The sequence below is a fragment of the Hippocampus guttulatus genome, chromosome 3 (genome assembly GCF_054856545.1).
Source record: "Hippocampus guttulatus isolate MCC_2025c chromosome 3, RoL_Hgut_1.0, whole genome shotgun sequence".
NCBI classification, from domain to species: Eukaryota; Metazoa; Chordata; class Actinopteri; order Syngnathiformes; family Syngnathidae; genus Hippocampus; species Hippocampus guttulatus.
In genome coordinates, this window is record NC_141263.1 from 7,023,089 (window position 1) to 7,042,116 (window position 19,028).

Below are 19,028 nucleotides of genomic sequence, written 5' to 3' on the forward strand. Positions count from 1 at the left end.
AAGAGGAATGACTGGTTAATTGAATTTCTTGAGAACTCTTCCATATGACCTTCCCACTTCCAGGCTGCTGTGTGTGTCATAGATCATAGCTTCATCTATTCATCTATGTATAGAACCAAAATGATTCTCCCTGCCTTTTCTCCCCGACATTAAAGATGCACAGTGCTGCTGGATGATCTAAGATGAGGGCAGGGAGTATGTCATTATGCAGAGCACTCTGTGTCTTTAAACAGCTGATAAATCACTGCGATCAAACTGAAAAGCCGTTGGGAGTCGAAGCCAGAGCCGATAGATTTGCTGCTGGTTAATGTGAGACGCAATTAATGAGAGATATTCCGTGGCTGCCGGTGATGGCAGGCATAAACTTGCGGTCTACACAAATGATCAAACATTATGAGCTGAAAGAGTCGAGTGACAAAAGAAAAAAGAGTGAAGAAGAAGGCTGTCTCACCAGGCTTCAGGCTCTCAGGCTTTTTGTTCATTCCTTGGATAAGTTATAGCAGTAATATTTTGCTGATTCAGACACACAGTTAGATCCAGAAATATCTTGACCATTTTTATAATTTTACAGTTATGTGCCATAATAATGTATTTAAAAAAAAGAAAGAAAAAGAAAAACATGTGATTGTAATGTATGCACCCAGATTTAATTCGAAAGGCTTTATCAAATATTTACTCAATTAAATGTATTGAATATGTTATATTTGCGATTATGTCACTTTGTACAAACACTGTGCATGTGAGCAATTATAATATCGGTGTAATGTCACGTCAATGTCACATTTTTTTCAAGAAACCTCAATGATGGTGGCGGATAAGGCAAAAATATGTACCGGTATGTGATTATTATAACTAAATCTTGAACTCGTGTGCTGCTTGCCTGTTACATTCCAATTTGTCTTCAAGTGGTGAGAATGAATTTCACTTGGCAATGCGTCATGTCGGACGCATCTCAATGGAACCTTCGGTCATTTACATCTGATCTTGGGAGCCTAATGGTGGCTTCAAGTGAAGGAGTTACTCTAAAACAGCCGGGCACATAAGTAGTTTGAGCATCATTGACAATGACTGGTAGCACGTTACAAACTTGTGTTATGAATTCATTTAAAAGTGAATAAATATGTCATGTACGGTACTTCACAAATCTATTATACTATTACCCATTGTCACTGCTGCCTTAAATTAACAGCATTGGTCCCACATTGGCAGCATTAGCACGCTCGAGGAAAAAAAACCCCGTCTCCACTGTGGATGGGAACATTCTCAAACTCACGTCCTAATTTCCCATTAGGAACAAAATCTCTGTGATCCAGAGTGCAGCACACATTGGCACAAAGCGTATATTAGATGACAAATAAAAAGAGTCTGTATTAAATAATTCACATGTAAAATCCCTGATGATTTCATTCAGTTTTAGACTTCTCAGTCTTTCACCACAGCACTCCCAGTGCTCTTTTATGACACGGAATAGCTGCAAGTTACAGAAAGAAAACACTGCATTATGAAGTAGATCATTTCACCAATCTATTATTCATGCCAAAAACTTATACCCATAGATTACTTGTGGTGGGTTACTGGAAGGCAGGAGAAAGGAAGCTAATGTATCTTGGTAACATGTTCCAAGCAGTCGAGAGTGCTGCAAGCTCAGTGGGATGAAATAGATACGAAAGCTTTTTTTAGCCTGGATCTTCTGTGTTCTGTATGGACAAGGAGACATACAGGTGGCGGGTAGTCACACGGTCATGTCATCTCAGTGGGGAAACGACAGAGGAGGACACATCATGTTATATTTGCTCTGTTGTTAATACCGTATGTTCCTGTAGGGATGGGAAACATGGACGGAAAAGACAGGAAGAACTGGCGAGTTATCTTGAGCCTATGTTTGAAGGCAGCCCTTGCTGAAGGATAGTCCTAAAAGATAAAATTGGGAAGTCTGTTTACTCTTTCTCCAAAGCTGGCTTGTCTTCAATGCGGCCTGCCAACTGCAGGTCTGCAGTATTTGCAGCAGAGTATGGAATGGTTTGTACACCAAAGGGAGGACAGGATAGGGAAAACAAAACTCAATGCCAGAACAAAAAATCCCACAGATACTGTGAGAAAATGTCTGCCTATGCTAATCTCAATGTCTCATTCAAACTGTGCAGAATCAAATCTCAGTTTCTCACTTGAGTCAAACTCCTTCAAACAGGAAACTGCCAATCACTCATGGGAGCCGAGCCACTTTATTTTTGACCCCTCAACATTTTCAACTTTTAACACTCAAAGATTGAAGACTATCTGTCACAGCAGGATACTGTCATTGGATTCTGACGCCAGTGATCCCCAAACACTGTGCTGGGAATCTGTAGTATAGCCTTGGAGTCGTTCCGAGTTTACACGTCCAAAAGGAGTTTTTATGTTTCTTTTGCCAAATTCCATTCAGCATCTGCTCCACTTTTACATGAATGCCCCAAGGCTCCATTTTGGGGCCTATTTTATTCTCTTTGTACCTGATTCGCATGGGTAAGCTACTGTTATTAAAAAGCATTGCATCTCATTTTATTTTTATCCAGATGATTCTCAAAATTATCTCCCACTGAAGAAAAATTACCCTGGTGGTTTTACTCAGCGCTTACAGAACTGCCTGGCCAATATCAACGCTTGGAAGGCCCAACACTTCAAACAACCATTAAAATTCTCTGTAGGTTGGTGTAAACCAGGCTGCCATCTAATGGCTACAGCGGGTGCAGGATGCCACTGCGCAATTGCTGATGGCACATACAGGACAGAACAGATAACACCTGTTGCTTCTTTTTTAGAATACATTTAAAATAATTACACATAAAGGTCTGAATAAATAGTCTTGCTTGTAATATTTTGAGGTCTGGAGGTAAATCTCTCCTGGTCAACCCCAAGTCACACTAAAAACAGGCAAGACATATCCTCTTCGTAGTGGCTGTCGAAACCAACCCATCTTTCCACCCCACATTAGACTTGCCCCCAACTCTGGCACTTGTCCTTGGTTCTCCTTGACCATGCATGAGTTGTAACCTTTGTGTGCTTTTATTTTTGTACTTTAATGTTACCTAGTATTATAGCCTGTGTTTTAAATTCCTTTTGCATCATTTTAGTCAACCCTGTTGTTTTTAAATGTGCTCTATTAATTGGGATTTGGATTGGATTTTTGCATTATCGATTGAAGCCGGAGTACGCATGCAATCATCCATCCACTGCTTATCCTGAACGGGGTCACGGGGAGTTGCTGGAACCTATCCCAGCTGACTGGGCGGAAGGCAAACCACACCCTGAACTGGTCGCCAGTCAGTCACAGGGCACATATAGAGACAAACGACCATTCACACCAACATCCACACCGTCACTGAGTGGGAACCGATCCCACGCTGCCCGCACACAAGTCAGGCGAGTGTACCACTACACTATCAGTGACTCGCATGCAATCACAGGGAGAAAATGCAAACTGCATACAAAAGGCCAGAGGCGAGAATTGATCCGTGGACACCTGCTAACCACTAGGGCTTTCTGCTGCGCAGCATTATTTTGTCATAGTACCTGGTAATTGCTATGAAATTGTTGCTAGTAATTTTGTCATGATATCAGTACTGAAACAATACCCTGGCAAAAAAAACGTGAGTAAAAAGCAATGGAATAATTGGTCACATGTTGGGTTTTTGTCACAATTATAATTCAGGTACCAGGGCAAGAGCCCACAATTGATACCCTTGCCATAACTTACTCTATGACTGTTCGTTTATCTTCAAGGAAGGAAGTCATTCAGAATGCAAAAACACACAAGAGAAGGAATTCAATTTGCTTTCTTTCAAACTCTGGAGTTCAGTAACTACAAATCAGGCCTGCGCTGCTTCACCTCACGACCAGAGAAGAAGAAGCAGTGCAACTAAGATTTAGTGTTACAGTGAGTTCTACTTTTTCAGGTATTTTCTCTTTGTGCTGTGCTCAGGAGGACCCTGCTAATTTACCGGTAGTTACGAACCCAATTCCGTTTAAGTTGGGACTTTGTGTAAAAAATAAATGAAACCACAATACAATGATTTGCAAATCATGATCAGCCTATATTTAATTGAGTACACAATAAAGATATTTCATGTTTAAACTGACAAACTATTGTTTCTTGTAAATAATCATCGAATTTTATGGCTGCAATACATTCTAAAAAAGCTGGTACAAGTGGCAAAAAAAGACTGGGAAGGTTAAAGAATACTAATAGAACCCCAGTTTGGAACATCCCACGGGTGAACAGGCTAACTGGGAACAGGTGGGTGCCATGATTGTCTATAAAAGGAGCTTCCCTGAGTTACTCATTCACAAGTAAAGATGGGGCGAGGTTTACCTCTTTGTCAACAGCTACATGAGAAAATAGTCACGCAATTTAAAGACAATGTTCCTCAACTTGCAATTGCAAGGAATTTGGGGATTTTATCATCTACAGTCCACAATATCATCAAATGGTTCAGAGAATCTGGAAAAAATCACTGCATGTAAGCACCAAGGGCTGCAAATCAACACTGAAGGCCCTCAGACGGCACTGCGTCAAAAACTGACATCAATGTGTAAAGGATATCACAACATGGGCTCAGTAACACCCCAGAAAACCAATGTCAGTAAATACTGTTCAGTGCTACATCCAGTGCAACTTAAGCCTCTACTATGCAAAGCAAAAGCCATTTATCAACAACACACAGAAAGGCCGCCGGCTTCTCTGGACACTGGCACATCTACGATGGACTGATGCAAAGGGGAAATGTGTTCTGTGGTGTGACAAGAGTACATTTCAAATTGCTTTTGCAAATTATGGACATCGTGCCCTCCGGTCCAAAGAGGAAAAGAATCATCTGGACTGTTAAGGACACAAAGTGCAAAAGCGGGCATCTGTGATGGTATGCTGTAGTTGTATGTTGTAGTGCCAATGGCATGGGTAACTTACACATTTGTGAAGGCACCATGAATGCTGAAAGATTTGTGGCGGGCGGTGAGTTTTAGACCTGGACCTTCAGTGGGAATTTAGTGATTTATAATGCCATAATGTCACAATATGTATCCCCCCACCCCCCACACACTATATAACTATGACTATGTTCACACTGCAGAGCATGTTACTAAACTGTTCCTAAAAAAATCTTTGCAGATTAGACAATCTGTATAGTTTCCCTTCAAATCTACCTGTCTCTGAAATTGCTCACTCACACATAACTATTCTGAATTTGACCCCGAAAAAAAAATCTGGATTGAAAACACCCCACTCTGCAAATCAGTGTTGGTTGAAATAGCCCCACGTAGTCCAGTTTTTCTTGACAAGTACGCATTGAAAATGAATTTTCAAACATGGTCCGATATCGTCCTCCATCGTAAATCAAGATTCGTCCCAGCGTTGAGCTGAACCAATCGGAGGCGAGAGTTGCTGAACAAATGGGACAAAGAAACTCACTCGTCACAGGGACTGCGCGATGGCTTTCCGGGGGTGAAGCTACAATCTGACTGGCTAAAAGAAGAACCAGCGATTTCGGTGGTGTGTGTATGGTCAACGCCTGCACTCAAGGTCCTGAAGGTGTTGGACAAAATAATATGAGCTTGGCAACATATGGAAGAAAAATTAACCCACAAAGGACCGGAAGCCGTGAGGTCATGACACATGCAATAAAATGAAGACAAAAGACAATAAATTATTTCCACTTTATTTAAGTAGTAAATGTAGGTCTGTGTTTCTGATAGTGTTTGCGCCTACAGAGAAGGCCTTAAAGGCTGTGACGGACAGCCACTGTGAAAGGTACATGGAGTCTTTGGAGAAACATATGATGTCTGTGTAAAGCATGAACTTGCATGAACCGGTCCGCGGTACAAAAGAAGGTTCTTGGTGTGTTATCTGGATTTGTGCACCAGACTGTCCCCAAGAGGCTAAGCCTGCACAGCAGGAGCAGCGTAGTGAATAAAGCACACAAGTGACTGGTCAGTACAAAACCAATGAAGGATCCTGCATATCATAGCAGTGTAAAAGAGAATTTGAGTTAACCCGCTATTTCATTCATTCATTCATTCATTTTCCGATCCGCTTTATCCTCACATTGGTCGTGGGGGGTGCTGGAGCCGATGTCAGCTGTCCTCGGGCAGTAGGCGGGGGGCACCCTGAACCGGTTGCCAGCCAATCACAGGGCACACACAGACGAACAACCATCTATGCTCACATTCACACATAGGGACAATTTAGAGTGTACACCCCCTATTTTTTAATTCAGTTTTTTTATAGTGTTCCGCTAGCAAAAAACTCGATCAGCTGCTACTACTCAGTTAGCCATTTCCTTTTGCTCTTGAGTCATATCTGCAAAGTCCCTAGAGTGTGATGTAAGCCACACGACTCACCGCCAAATATATTGCGACAGTGCACATTTAACTGACTTTGAAAGAATTCTCAAAGCTATTTTTAGCTGTCTTAAAATTAGAAAATGACAAGTGTATGTGTCTGTGCATGTGTGTGTGTGTGCGCGCGTGTGCATCCTGGGATATGTGTTGACTAGTTGACTACTATTTTACAACTAAGAGTTGACTTTATTAGTCCACGATGATGATGTATAGTGCTGTACTTAAAAAAAAAAAATCTGTGACATCACTGAGCGACTAGTTGACGTCAACTTGACTTTCACATTAGTATTGAATTAAAACAAATGTGAAGTGCAACACCCAACGCATGTGCCATCACTTAGAGTGGTGATGCTTTGTCTTCTCAGATCGTGGTCCTGACTTTTCAACCACTCCCCCTTCACGGTCCAACTTTTTCTGTCCACCTTTGACTCTCCTTCACTTCAGTGAGTATGAAACTTGCATGAATAACTTGGGTCGACTCCAAATGCTGTCTCTTGAACATGTTCCCAACAAGTCTGACTCTCCCAGTGACAACCGGGCCGCTCCGAATGAAGGCTAGCAACACAACTGAACGCGCAGCAAGCCCGCACACACGCTGGTGACACAAAGAGGAAAAACAGTTGTGTATCTTGAAACATCATGTTGAGAAGGTTTATAAGGGCATACATCTGCAGAAGGTTGAGAGTAGCAGTGGTAGAGAGCCATTCGGTGCTTTGCGGGAGAGAAAGATTGATTCGTATCCTCCTAGTGTCCTCTGTGGTCCAGGGACACCAAAAACAGTCTCAGCGAGCTTGAATTAGTCGCAGTTTGGCATGCTTTTTTGGGAGGCCATAAAACATTGGTGGCTTTCCCAGAACGGCTCTTCACAGACACAGAAATACACGTAGACACACATAAACACACACATGAACACACGCGCAGATTTAGGCATGAATTGACTAGGGGAGAGAGAGGAGCTCAATGGACGATCCCAGCGTTGGTCAGGCTTTTTAGCATCAAGCAGCTTATCCAATCACATATTAGATTAATACTTTTTTATGGGAGTAAGCCACTCATAGAGAGAGGCATATGGAACGTGTTGTGTGCTCATCTGAAAGCCTAAGAAACATTGCATAACTGAAGGTCATTGTGTCATCCGTGTGTGTGTGTGTGTGTGTGTGTGCGTGTCTGTGTTGCTGTAATGAGTGTAGATGAAAAATCAGTTCAGTGGAGGAAACAATATTTTAAATATAATAGGACTGACATGTTAACGCTGTGATTCAATGACCATAACATGCGCTTTGCGTTTTAAGGCAGACTGGGCAGCACTATCGGAGCTGAGCCTGGTGCATATGATGCAGAGTCTTGCAACATGAGTGACTGCACATATGAGTGATGACAATGTTGATTAAAATGCTTACATGCTGCTCTTATTTTAAATTTAGAGTTACAGAGCAAATACTGGAAACATAAAATAACTTTGTTGGTTTATTTATTATAGAGCATGCGTTGCACTTTAAGGCCGAGTTCCCAGTTAAAAAAAATCCTACTTCACAAACTGTGGATCTGCATTGAAGAACATATTTGTTTTCCAGCTCTTGATGAATGCGTGCATTCCCACTTACATTGGAGTCAAGCAGATCAATGCTATCGAGGCTCTTGCTGCGGTGAATGCGACCTTTGATTCGACGCAAGGAAGGTTTCCCCTGGCTCATGGGCAGGGAGAGAGTGGATGTGGCCGCCATGGCCATAGCACCAGCACCTCCAGTAGCACCTATAGGCCCATCTGAAGACTCTGGGACACCAGAGGGTGATGTCTCTCCATCTGACGGGGTTACCCTACCACAGGGAGAGAGAGAGAGAGAGAAAATAATGATGTTGATCCTGTTTGTGTTATGTTGATATCTGCAATTCCAAGGTCAACTCAAAAGGGCTGTGCAAACGCAGAACCGAACTCTGCCTCTCACGAATTTCAAGCTTCCAGACTGAACAACCTCATGTCACCACATCAACGTCGACCCAGATTCAACGCAATTCTCAGGACCACAATTTAAATGTTCAGTGCACACAGCCTGCTAGCAGTAACTGATGCATATTCAAGAGAAAATCCTGGAGATGCCTGGGGGATCAAAGGAAGACAACTTGATGCCTTTTAAAGGACATCCTCTCCTGTTGGGTGTGATGACAGTCAAGCAAGTGTGAGTAATTGGGCTGAATGTCAGCGGGGTAGCCTGCGGATGGATACAAGGTATGGAATGCCCACTTGCCATCTATTATTCGGCCACATTACTTTATACTTATAGGGAATCTGGCATTGCAGTGAGAGATAAAGTTGACACTTTTCCCGTGTTCTTCTGGTCTTTCCGTCACTTGCAAACCCTTGGTTTAGGTCAGTCGGAACTGATATATTTTTTATTCTTTTTACCTGACTCCTCTTGACTCCTTATTTATTTTACATGCAATTGTGATATCAGCAGTAATGTCACTTCACTACTAGTCACATGGACCAGCTGGGCAGGAGCCCCACATTTGCACAATCAAACACCAGAGCTGTAGCAAAAAGGCTGCTATTAACACACCAGGTTAAGCGTTATCGCTACATTTGTTGCTTTTTCATGTGGACAAATATTTCAATCTTTAAGGCCATATTTTTTAGGAGTGGGCAATCTGCACATTAGTAAACAACAACAAAAATAGACATCTTCCATTCACATGCCCATGCTTGGAATGTTAAATCGAAAACAGAAAGAGATTCCATTATTTACTTTACTACAGCTATTTACTGTCATGGAAACAAAAATGTGAGATACTGACAGAGTCGAATAAAAGAACTGAAGGTCACTTCCTGGTAGCCCATCTCTGACTGTGGACAACACATGTAATTATTGCTCTGCGCTTAGAGCACATCCATTTGGCGGCTGTAAGCTGGGTAAAAAGACAATGTCAATAGTAAGGCTAAACTCTCAGACTGGTTTTTGCCGGTGAAAGGAGTACAGTAAATAAAAAAACAAACAAACACTTTCTTACAGCCGAGATTTGCTGAAGAGCATCTCTGCTCATGTTGAAACTTGAAGAGGGTGAGCTACAGCTCACGAAAACTTATACTGATCTCAATTTCTGCTGCATAATTCAGATGGGAGGATCACAACCTGGCATAGAAATTTGGAAAACAGGACCATCCAGCCTTACATTAAAACAGGGGTGTCAAACTCATTTTTGTCGCGAGCCACATTTTAGTTATGGTTTTCCTTGCAGGGCCGTTATGACTGAAACCATATAAAAAAGTCAAGAACAATGGTTTATTCACCTATTGTTTAAGTTACTGTAATGAGGGGTTTGGTAACAAGAAAATGCTTATATATCGCTCTTATTTATTACAAATGGGAATTTGAAATTTTGGTAGCGATTTTAGCAAGCATCATGTCATATTTTGCGTGGTGGTAGTTGGAGGACCCCAAAAAGCATGGAGGCAGGGAGGAGCAGGGTGGATTGACCAAAATGTATTTGACAAAAATGCAGACAGGAATACAGTGGAGACACGAACTCAAAAACTCACTCAAATCAAGTCCAACAAAATCAGAAGAAATCAAAGACAGAAAACAAAACATGACACGTGCACACAGCAATGGCAAAAATGACCCGACCCCAAGTGGTCGTGCCGTGAGTCCTTTTAAACAAACAAATTAATGACACAATGACCAACAGGTGTGCAGCTGCAGGCGGAGCCCTACATTGCCACCTGTTGGTCACAAACAGATCCCTGACAATTATCGGAGACACATGAGATACAACAAGAAAGTACAGTGCATAGGGACCGGGCTGAACTCCAAATGGCAAATATTTGCATTTAATTAACGCCAATTGTACATGAATTAATATTATATATATATATATATATATATATATATATATATATATATATATATATATAGGGCGGCCCGGTAGTCCAGTGGTTCTCGAGTTTCTCGTGTTCCTTCTTTCTGATGTTTCCATCACCGCTACATCCACTACAACGGCTTTCCTCTGCCCTTTATCTATGATCACGATATCTGGTTGGTTCGCCATTACCATCTTGTCAGTCTGGATCTGGAAGTCCCACAGGATCTTCGCTCTGTCATTCTCCACCACCTTCGGAGGTGTTTCCCATTTTGACCTTGGGGTTTCCAGTCCATACTCCGCACAGATGTTTCGGTAGACTATGCCAGCCACCTGGTTATGGCGTTCCATGTAGGCTTTCCCTGCCAGCATCTTACACCCTGCAGTTATGTGTTGGATCGTCTCAGGTGCCTCTTTGCACAACCTACACCTTGGGTCTTGTCTGGTGTGGTATATCTGGGCCTCAATGGCTCTGGTGCTCAGGGCCTGCTCCTGAGCAGCCAGGATGAGTGCCTCTGTGCTGTCCTTCAGGCCAGCCCTCTCTAGCCACTGATAGGACTTCTTGAGATCGGCCACTTCAGTTATGGTCCGGTGGTACATCCCGTGGAGGGGCTTGTCCTCCCATGATGGTCCCTCTTCCAGCGCCTCATCTTCTGTTCCCCATTGTCTGAGGCATTCTCTGAGTACGTCATCCGTTGGAGCCTTCTCCTTGATGTATTCATGGAGCCTGGATGTTTCATCCTGGACAGTGGCTCTCACACTCACTAGTCCCCGGCCTCCTTCCTTTCGGCTTGCGTACAGTCTCAGGGTGCTGGATTTGGGATGGAACCCTCCGTGCATGGTTAGGAGCTTTCGCGTCTTAACGTCCGAGGTCTGAATCTCTTCCTTTGGCCACCTTATTATTCCTGCAGGGTATCTGATCACTGGCAGGGCATAGCTGTTTATTGCCCGGGTCTTATTCTTGCCATTGAGCTGGCTTCTTAGGACTTGCCTCACTCGCTAGAGGTATTTGGCCGTAGCCGCTTTCCTTGTTGCCAGTTCGAGGTTGCCATTGGCTTGTGGTATACCGAGGTACTTGTAGCTGTCCTCAATGTCTGCTATTGTTCCTTCAGGGAGTGAGACCCCTTCAGTGCGGACTACCTTTCCTATCTTAGTCACCAGTCACTTTATGTCATCCATGTAGAGGAGGTGACTGATTGTAGCTCCATTTCTGAGGCGGTATCCATAGCCTGTCTTGGTGATTACTTGGCTTAGGGGGTTCAGTCCTATGCAGAACAGCAGTGGGGAGAGTGCATCACCTTGGTATATGCCACATTTGATGGACACTTGGGTAAGTGGCTTGCCATTGGCTTCAAGTGTGGTTTTCCACATCCTCATCGAGTTCGCAACGAAGGCTCTTAGGGTCCTGTTCACCTTATACAACTCCAGGCATTCAGTGATCCATGTATGTGGCATCGAGTCATAGGCTTTCTTGTAATCAATCCAGGCTGTGCACAGGTTGGTACGTCGGGACCTGCAGTCTTGTGCGACTGTTCTGTCAACCAGGAGCTGATGTTTGGCTCCTCTGGTATCTCTACCAATGCCCTTCTGTGCTTCGCTCATGTATTGATCCATGTGTCCACTTATCTTAGCCGCAATGATGCCTGACATGAGCTTCCATGTTGTGGAGAGACAGGTTATTGGCCGATAGTTGGATGGGACTGCACCCTTTGAGGGATCCTTCATGATCAGGATCGTTCGCCCTTCGGTTAGCCATCCTGGGTGAGTCCCATCCCTCAGCAGCTGGTTCATTTGTGCTGCTAGGCGCTCATGGAGTGCTGTGAGTTTCTTTAGCCAGTAGGTGTGGACCATGTCCCACCATGGAAAAGACGGTTGGAGGCTAAGATCAAGGCGGCTCGGAAATATATATATATATGTGACGAGGTCACAACTATGATGGTCTCGAGCTCCACGTCGCTGCCGCCTCAAGAACACCAGACACTAGGATGTGGCTTTTCTCTCTTTTTTTATTGCCTGCAACACAGTATGGCGGGAGGGATAGGTGAAGTCACGGGGCTTTTCAGTCTCAAAAATAACCTGTGACTTCCCTGGTAGCTCTGCCTGAACTAAACATCCTCCATAAGAAAACTAAATGCACAACAAAACAAAATATACAACATAGGTGATCGTATATTAACTATTTACAAAAAAAGGGGGAAAAAACACACTTCCACTGGTATTTACGTGATGCCGCTGAACGCATCACATGCAGCAGAACGGCTGCGCAATGTACAATAATGGCGGCCGCGACGAACCGCGCGGGTACACGCCAGCCACACTAATAGCCAAATGAAAAATGACACGAAAAACTATATACAGTACAACCAAAAGGAAAGAAGGATTACCTGCAACACAGTATGGCGGGAGGGATAGGTGAAGTCACGGGGCTTTTCAGTCTCAACACCTGTTAACTCAAAGGATAAAAACTTTCATTCGACAAAACTTAAATTAAATGACGACACAAAAAGCAATGTGGACTCGGAACAAATCAGGGAACTAATTAAATACACAGCACCGTAGAAAAAGGAAAAACAAAGTGACATATTGTAATTAAACTAGAAATGAATCCGGACCATCAATGAAACCTGACTTACCCTGTGACTTCCCTGGTAGCTCTGCCTGAACTACGGCGGGAAGCTGGTGCCATACTGTGCGCTGTTGCGTCACTTCCGTCATAATTTAATAAACGCAATATATCACTCCGTTACATATATATACACCGTATATAAAAACCAAATTATTTAAACAACAGGGATAACCTCCAAAAGCTGCTTTCCACAAACCCCCCCAAACAAACACAAATATTCACTAATATTTTTGTATATATTAATAATATAATAATATATATATATTTTTTTTCTGCTTGGCTCTCGACGAAGGCGGACCTGCTCATGCCCCCCCCCCCCCCCCCCTTGCTCGCCACTCAGTCTATGTGCTGTCCTTGTGCTGTTTTTTCCTAGCCTCCGCCGTATTTTTCATCTTAAATGCAATCGACAAAATTTTCTCGACGAGAAGAGCAGGCAGTGGGGAGCCTGCTTGCCCCTCGGGACATTTGCTGCCGGGTGCACCCTAGATCCATGGAGGAAGCGGAGAATGGTGTGCCTGTCAATACTGTCCGTTGAGGAGGAGGAAGGCATCTACATTATCAGCCTTCTGATAGCAGGTATGCTGCAGTTTGGTGTTAGCAGTTTCCTGTTCTATCGCAAAATCCAACCGACAGGAGCAGCTTTATTAGAAGTGAAGAAGCTGCGGAGCGTCTCCGTACGATCGACAACAACATGGAGAAGTTGGAATTCTCGCTTCGAAAAGGAATTGAGGATTTGACTGATCGGCGCCAGTGAAGGGATACAGCCACGAACTCAAGGCCACCTGAAATTGTTGGCGGCCGTCCCTCCAAAACAAACAACACTATTTGGACCCCTTTCCCCTGGATGGAAGGTATGCACGGAAGCTAGTGCCCCCACCATCACTCCCTCCTTCTCGGCCATGGACTGATAAGCCAGGAATGTCTTCATGAGCAGACCTTGACGAAGCAGCTGCGGCCTGTTCACGCACACACAACCAGACAATCACACGCGCATACACATCCTTATCATCACCGTCTTCATCGTTCCTATTCTTTTCCCCCGCGACGTGGAATGATCTGCGGAGCGCTCGGTGGACCGTGCAGCTGGACGGATGGGCCACATCGCGGTCGCCCCTCCCCCCGTCCCCTCCCCCAAGTCTTGTGACTTGTTGTAACTGTCATATGCTTATTTATGTGCTAGGGTCTTTTTTTTTATCCTGGACTTAAATTATCCTCAGAAGAGGATAGTTCGAGCGTGTTTTTTTCTTCCCTCTCCCTACCTATTGTTTTCCTTTCTGAACTCTGACTGTAAATTTCCCCATTGCGGGACAAATAAAGGATATCTTAAATCTTAAAAATATGTTTAAAATAACTGAATCTATGAGTTCTGAACGACAAGTCCACTGTATTTGTTCCTTTTAAATTATTTTATTTGTTTTACATTGACTGTGTGCTAATTGTTTTCAGAATATGCCTATTTGGTGTTGTTGTTAGCTCGTCATTGTGCATGAGGGCCCTAATATTGCAATTATTGAGAGTGACAGTTGAAGGTAAAACATGAACGCTTACTTGTGGGTGGCCTATGAATGATTCATCATGAGTGATGCTGGTTTTTGGGGCAATACATTGAGTCACGCCTGTCATGTCAGTGCAGTTAGAAGTTAATAGTACTTTTTTTAGGAGGGTGGGGGGGTGAACTACAGACTCTCACAAAAAAGGCTGGAGCGCATTCAGTGTCCCCAAAGCAACCTCTTCAGTGAAAACAACAAAGCACATGTCTTGTGCTACAAAAATAGAGGAATCACAAGAAACATTGACAGCAGTGAAAAGTAGTTCATGAATGTTGCATGAGACTTAGGCCCAAAATAGTATATTTCCCTCCTGCCCTGCATTAAACAGGTCAGTAGCAAACTTCAACTACTACCCAGAATCATGGAAATGCGCACGTTATTGTCAAACATATTAGAAAATCATGATAAATCAAGTCAAGACTTAAAGGATCATTGCTGCACAGCACAATTCAAAGCACAATTCCTGATACACTGCACTCATGCCATTTTATATCATATTAACCTTTTCAGGGACAGCGATTACTAGAGTGGACAGCCTATCATGTTATCGGGTTACAGGTTCTTTTTAGTGTTGCATGAAAGGGTTAAACTCGAATTTTGACATTTCCGATCATGTTTTCTAACAATCCCTAGTTCAAGGTGATGAAATAGTGGAGTACCAGGGTTCATTGCTTTAAGATTTACCGTATATGAGCTCATACTTTATTATGGCAGCTGTTTGCATGGAGAGCACTTTACTTTAGGAAGGGCTACAGAGACAACACCAGTGTGTCATACACCAATTAGGACACAAGCAAAACTATGTGTGAGTTCTCCTGAAATGGCTTTTAAAAACAACCGCTGTGCATTGCCGTGTAAAATATTTTTGTCATCACGTGTTGGATATACTGTACTACAATAATGAGAGGCCTCTGTTCATACTTTGTATCATCCAGGTCACAAAGAAATGGTCCTGCAGCAAAAATAGCTTGACTGAAGTAGTTCACTTTATTCGACTTTACACGCTCAGCAGCCAAAAGCAAAAGTTTGAGCATTAAGACAACAAAGACGAAACAAAAGGAGACAGGTGAATAAAGCATGAAGGAACATGAGGCTGCAAGGCGAAGTCAAGACACAGAGAAGAAGGAGAATGACCATAATGCAAAGAGACAAAGGACAGAGGGACACTGTCAGTGTATGACTCTTCAGCCCGAAGTGATGGGGGCCGGTGAACATGCATCATTGTGCTAACGGACCTCACTCCCACTGTAGTAGTCATGTAGTGATGACAGAAGCATGACACATCTTGCTTGATTCAGACAACCTTTCTGAAACTCTTAGTGGGTCTATGAAAGGGAAAAAAGGACCTTCTGCCAATATTGGTGTTGAAGTGGTTTTTTTTTCGTTTGTTTGTTTCTTTGTTTTTTGGATTGGACAATGGCCATTCATTAATTTTCTATACCAGTCGTCATTAAGATCGTAGGTCAAGTGACGCTTACTCCAGCAGTCTTGAAGCGAGAGGCGGTAACCCTGGTCTGGGTGCCATCAGAATTCAAAAGCACACCTTTAAATGTGAACTGGATTATTTTCCAACGTGAGCCATATGCAGTACATCGTCAAAATGTGCTGACTGTAAGGTATTCCAATAGGCAGTCTCCAGTTCTTTAAATTAAATTACTGCACAGTAGTTGTATAGTATCATAACAGTCGTTCAACAAAGCAAACAGCTTGATAATGTTCACTCAAATGGACACGACACTGGCATTATGAACGGCATTGAGTTTATGAACAAAATTGTCTTGATGCCCTCAAAACGGAAAATACAGTACACAATTTTTTACCATGCTGTGTTGTTGCAAAACCATTTTAGGATAATTCAATACATATGGTGATTGGTACAAGTTGCTGACGGTGTAGTGGTACAGTTACCCGACTTGTGTGCCGACCGCGTGGGATCAGTTCCCACTCAATGGCGGTGTGAACGTGGGTGCGTTTAGTTGTTCGTCTCAATATATGCCCTGCAACTGACTAAATAAGTGTCCGATTGAAGTGCACGTTATTGTGTCTCAACAACGCGCATCACTTCTTTCTTCAGACCTTGTGCAATTTCGGTGGTCAGCATTCGCCTTCTTCTGAGATGTTTGCAAGCATTTGATGTGTCAGCAGGCAGATTTGACAGGCGGCGTGCGCAGAAAGCCCAGCGACACCGCAATTGCACAAGATCTGAACAAAGTGTTTGATTTGTGTTTGTTCATTTGTTCAATTGTAGTTGGAAATTGTAAGATTATTGTGATCTCGAAATATTAACCCTTTCCGGGACAGCGGGTACTAGTGTGGACAGCTATTCACACGTTGCTTTCTCTGATTTTCATTCATCTTAATGTTGTTCTTAATTTTCATATTCCTTTCAGTGCTTCTAAGTTAAAATTTGAAAGAGAATTTCTAGTGCCATCACTGTAACGGTGAGAGTGATTTTCACTCATCTTTTACTCCTGTTAGATATAAGCGTGAAATATTATTCGGGTCAACAAACGTAGGATTTTCTTCAAACTTCAACCTGACCTAATCTATTCTTTCACAGGTCCGAGAAATATCATATTTGACACATTCAAAATGGAATGGAATTTCACGATTCCTCCAGACTGGCAACAGCATCAGGAAACAAAACAAAAATAAGGAAACACATTACACAGCCTGTTAGCCACGAGTCAGTGTGTGTAAGCCCATTTAAAGCCACCTGGGGCGATAAGGATGGGGAAAAAAGATGGGATCAAGTCTGGGCCTTGGGCGAGACAGGCCGGACAGATGGACAGTGCAGATTAGGCATATAGACGTTCTGTCAAATAAAGCTTGACTTCAGGCATGTTCGGGTGCTCTCTGACCGCTGCAGTGAGGAAGGTAAACAACTTTTGTCAAAACACACAAACCATGATGTCGCCAAACAACTCGAAATAACACAAACGATGTGAAAGTTGAGGTTTATTGAGGTTTGATTGGGGGACGAGTTCTCATCCCATTAACTTAATTCCTAGTCCCACAGACTGAAATAAATACACATCTCTTCACTTTTTAACAGTTGTTCTCTTATTAGGGGGAGCTGAGGATTGAGGAATCACTAGTGGTGATAATAAAATATGCTTATAGGATGGCTCAGTATACTCTTGCATTCACATTGTGCAATCGAGGCCAGTCAGGCATTAAAAGCAACACTGGACACACCACAACAACTACACTGCCATTAAAAAATATTACACTGTATTTTGAAATGGGCCTATGCTTCCCATCATGGTCCTACAGTTAAGTTGCAGAACACAAAACATTTTTAAAACCTTTTTTTCATTGTTTCATGTTACGAGGACGCATTACATGGTACTCCTGTCCAGTGATGCCACTAACGCATTACTAAATAACTCATTACTCCAACATAGACACATTTTCCAGTCGTGACTAATCTAACGCATCACTTTTTTGCAAACATGACAATTATTCTTCTGTGATCACAGGATGTTACAACATATGATAAATTCACTTTAACTTGTAGGTGAAATTTCAAAGAGTAACACTTTTCATCACCAAAGGTAGTGACAGTTAAGCATCACCGGGTTGCAACAGTGAGTAAGAAATGACGAGATTTAAATAAACAGCACAGACTTTTCAGCCATGGCGATCGCTCACACATGTATTGTGCATGCAACAAAACCTTTTAATTTAATCAGGAATAAAATACAGGCCATAGAGACCTGATTCCGAACACCATAGTACTCACTCAAGGCACTCAACAAATGCACATTATGGAACACATAAGAAAAGGAAACTCGAGTCCTTTAAGTTTGACCATAGTGAGGCATTGTGGGAGTCTCACACATTCTTGTCTGAAGTCGTAACGTCACGTATGTTTTCAATGCGTCACGTGTCCAAGCCATACCATATTAACAGAGATTCATATTTTCAAGCTCGAAATACAGTTACTGTTTTGACTTTGTCTCAGCTAAAAATGAAAGATATTTACGTCTTTTCAGACTCCACACATTCTATCCCAGGTACTCATTTATCCATCCATCCATCCTAATCCGCTTATCCTCAAAACGGTCGCGGGGGGGGGGGGGGGGGGGGTGCTGGAGCCCATCCCAGCTGTCTTCGGGCAGTAGGCGGGGGACACCCTGAACCGGTTGCCAGCCAATCGCAGGGCACACATAGTCAAACATGCTCACGCACACACCTAGTAAAAAGTTTGTGTTCCATGAAGCTGCCATGCATGTTTTTGGAATGTGGGAGGAAACCGGAGGAAACTCACGCAGGCACGGGGAGAACATGCAAACTAAACACTGTAAGGTGTGAAGCAGTCGACCACCGTGATACGGTTCTTAATTACATACTGTATATTTTTCAAGAGTTAGGTTAAAAAAGGGTTGGAAAATGGCTAGCACTTAATGTAAGCGATGTTAAAAGTAGATGCCAAGTGCCACATACAGCAATCTTTTTTCTTGTGCAGCACTTGTTGGATTGGCTTGGTTGACTTAAAATACCAGACATCCTTATTAAGATGCACTGTTTTGGTTATTTTAGTCATGACCCAAATTAGTAGTTTTGCATAATCCTTGTCTTGCACTATATGTGCTGGAAATAATGCTCTCTTATTTTATTGA

The 19,028-nt window shown here is 42.9% G+C and overlaps 1 protein-coding gene across 12 annotated transcripts in view; it reads right to left on the reverse strand.

The window, feature by feature from the left end:
* The window catches only part of tjp1a (tight junction protein 1a), a 123,393-nt gene that overhangs the window by 89,002 nt on the left and 15,363 nt on the right, over positions 1–19,028 (reverse strand). For all 12 annotated transcript variants that reach the window (XM_086106406.1, XM_086106396.1, XM_086106394.1 and 9 more), the window contains exon 2: positions 7,977–8,190. In XM_086106406.1, the coding sequence (XP_085962532.1) occupies positions 7,977–8,190 (214 nt within the window). The remainder of the gene's footprint in view (positions 1–7,976; positions 8,191–19,028) is intronic.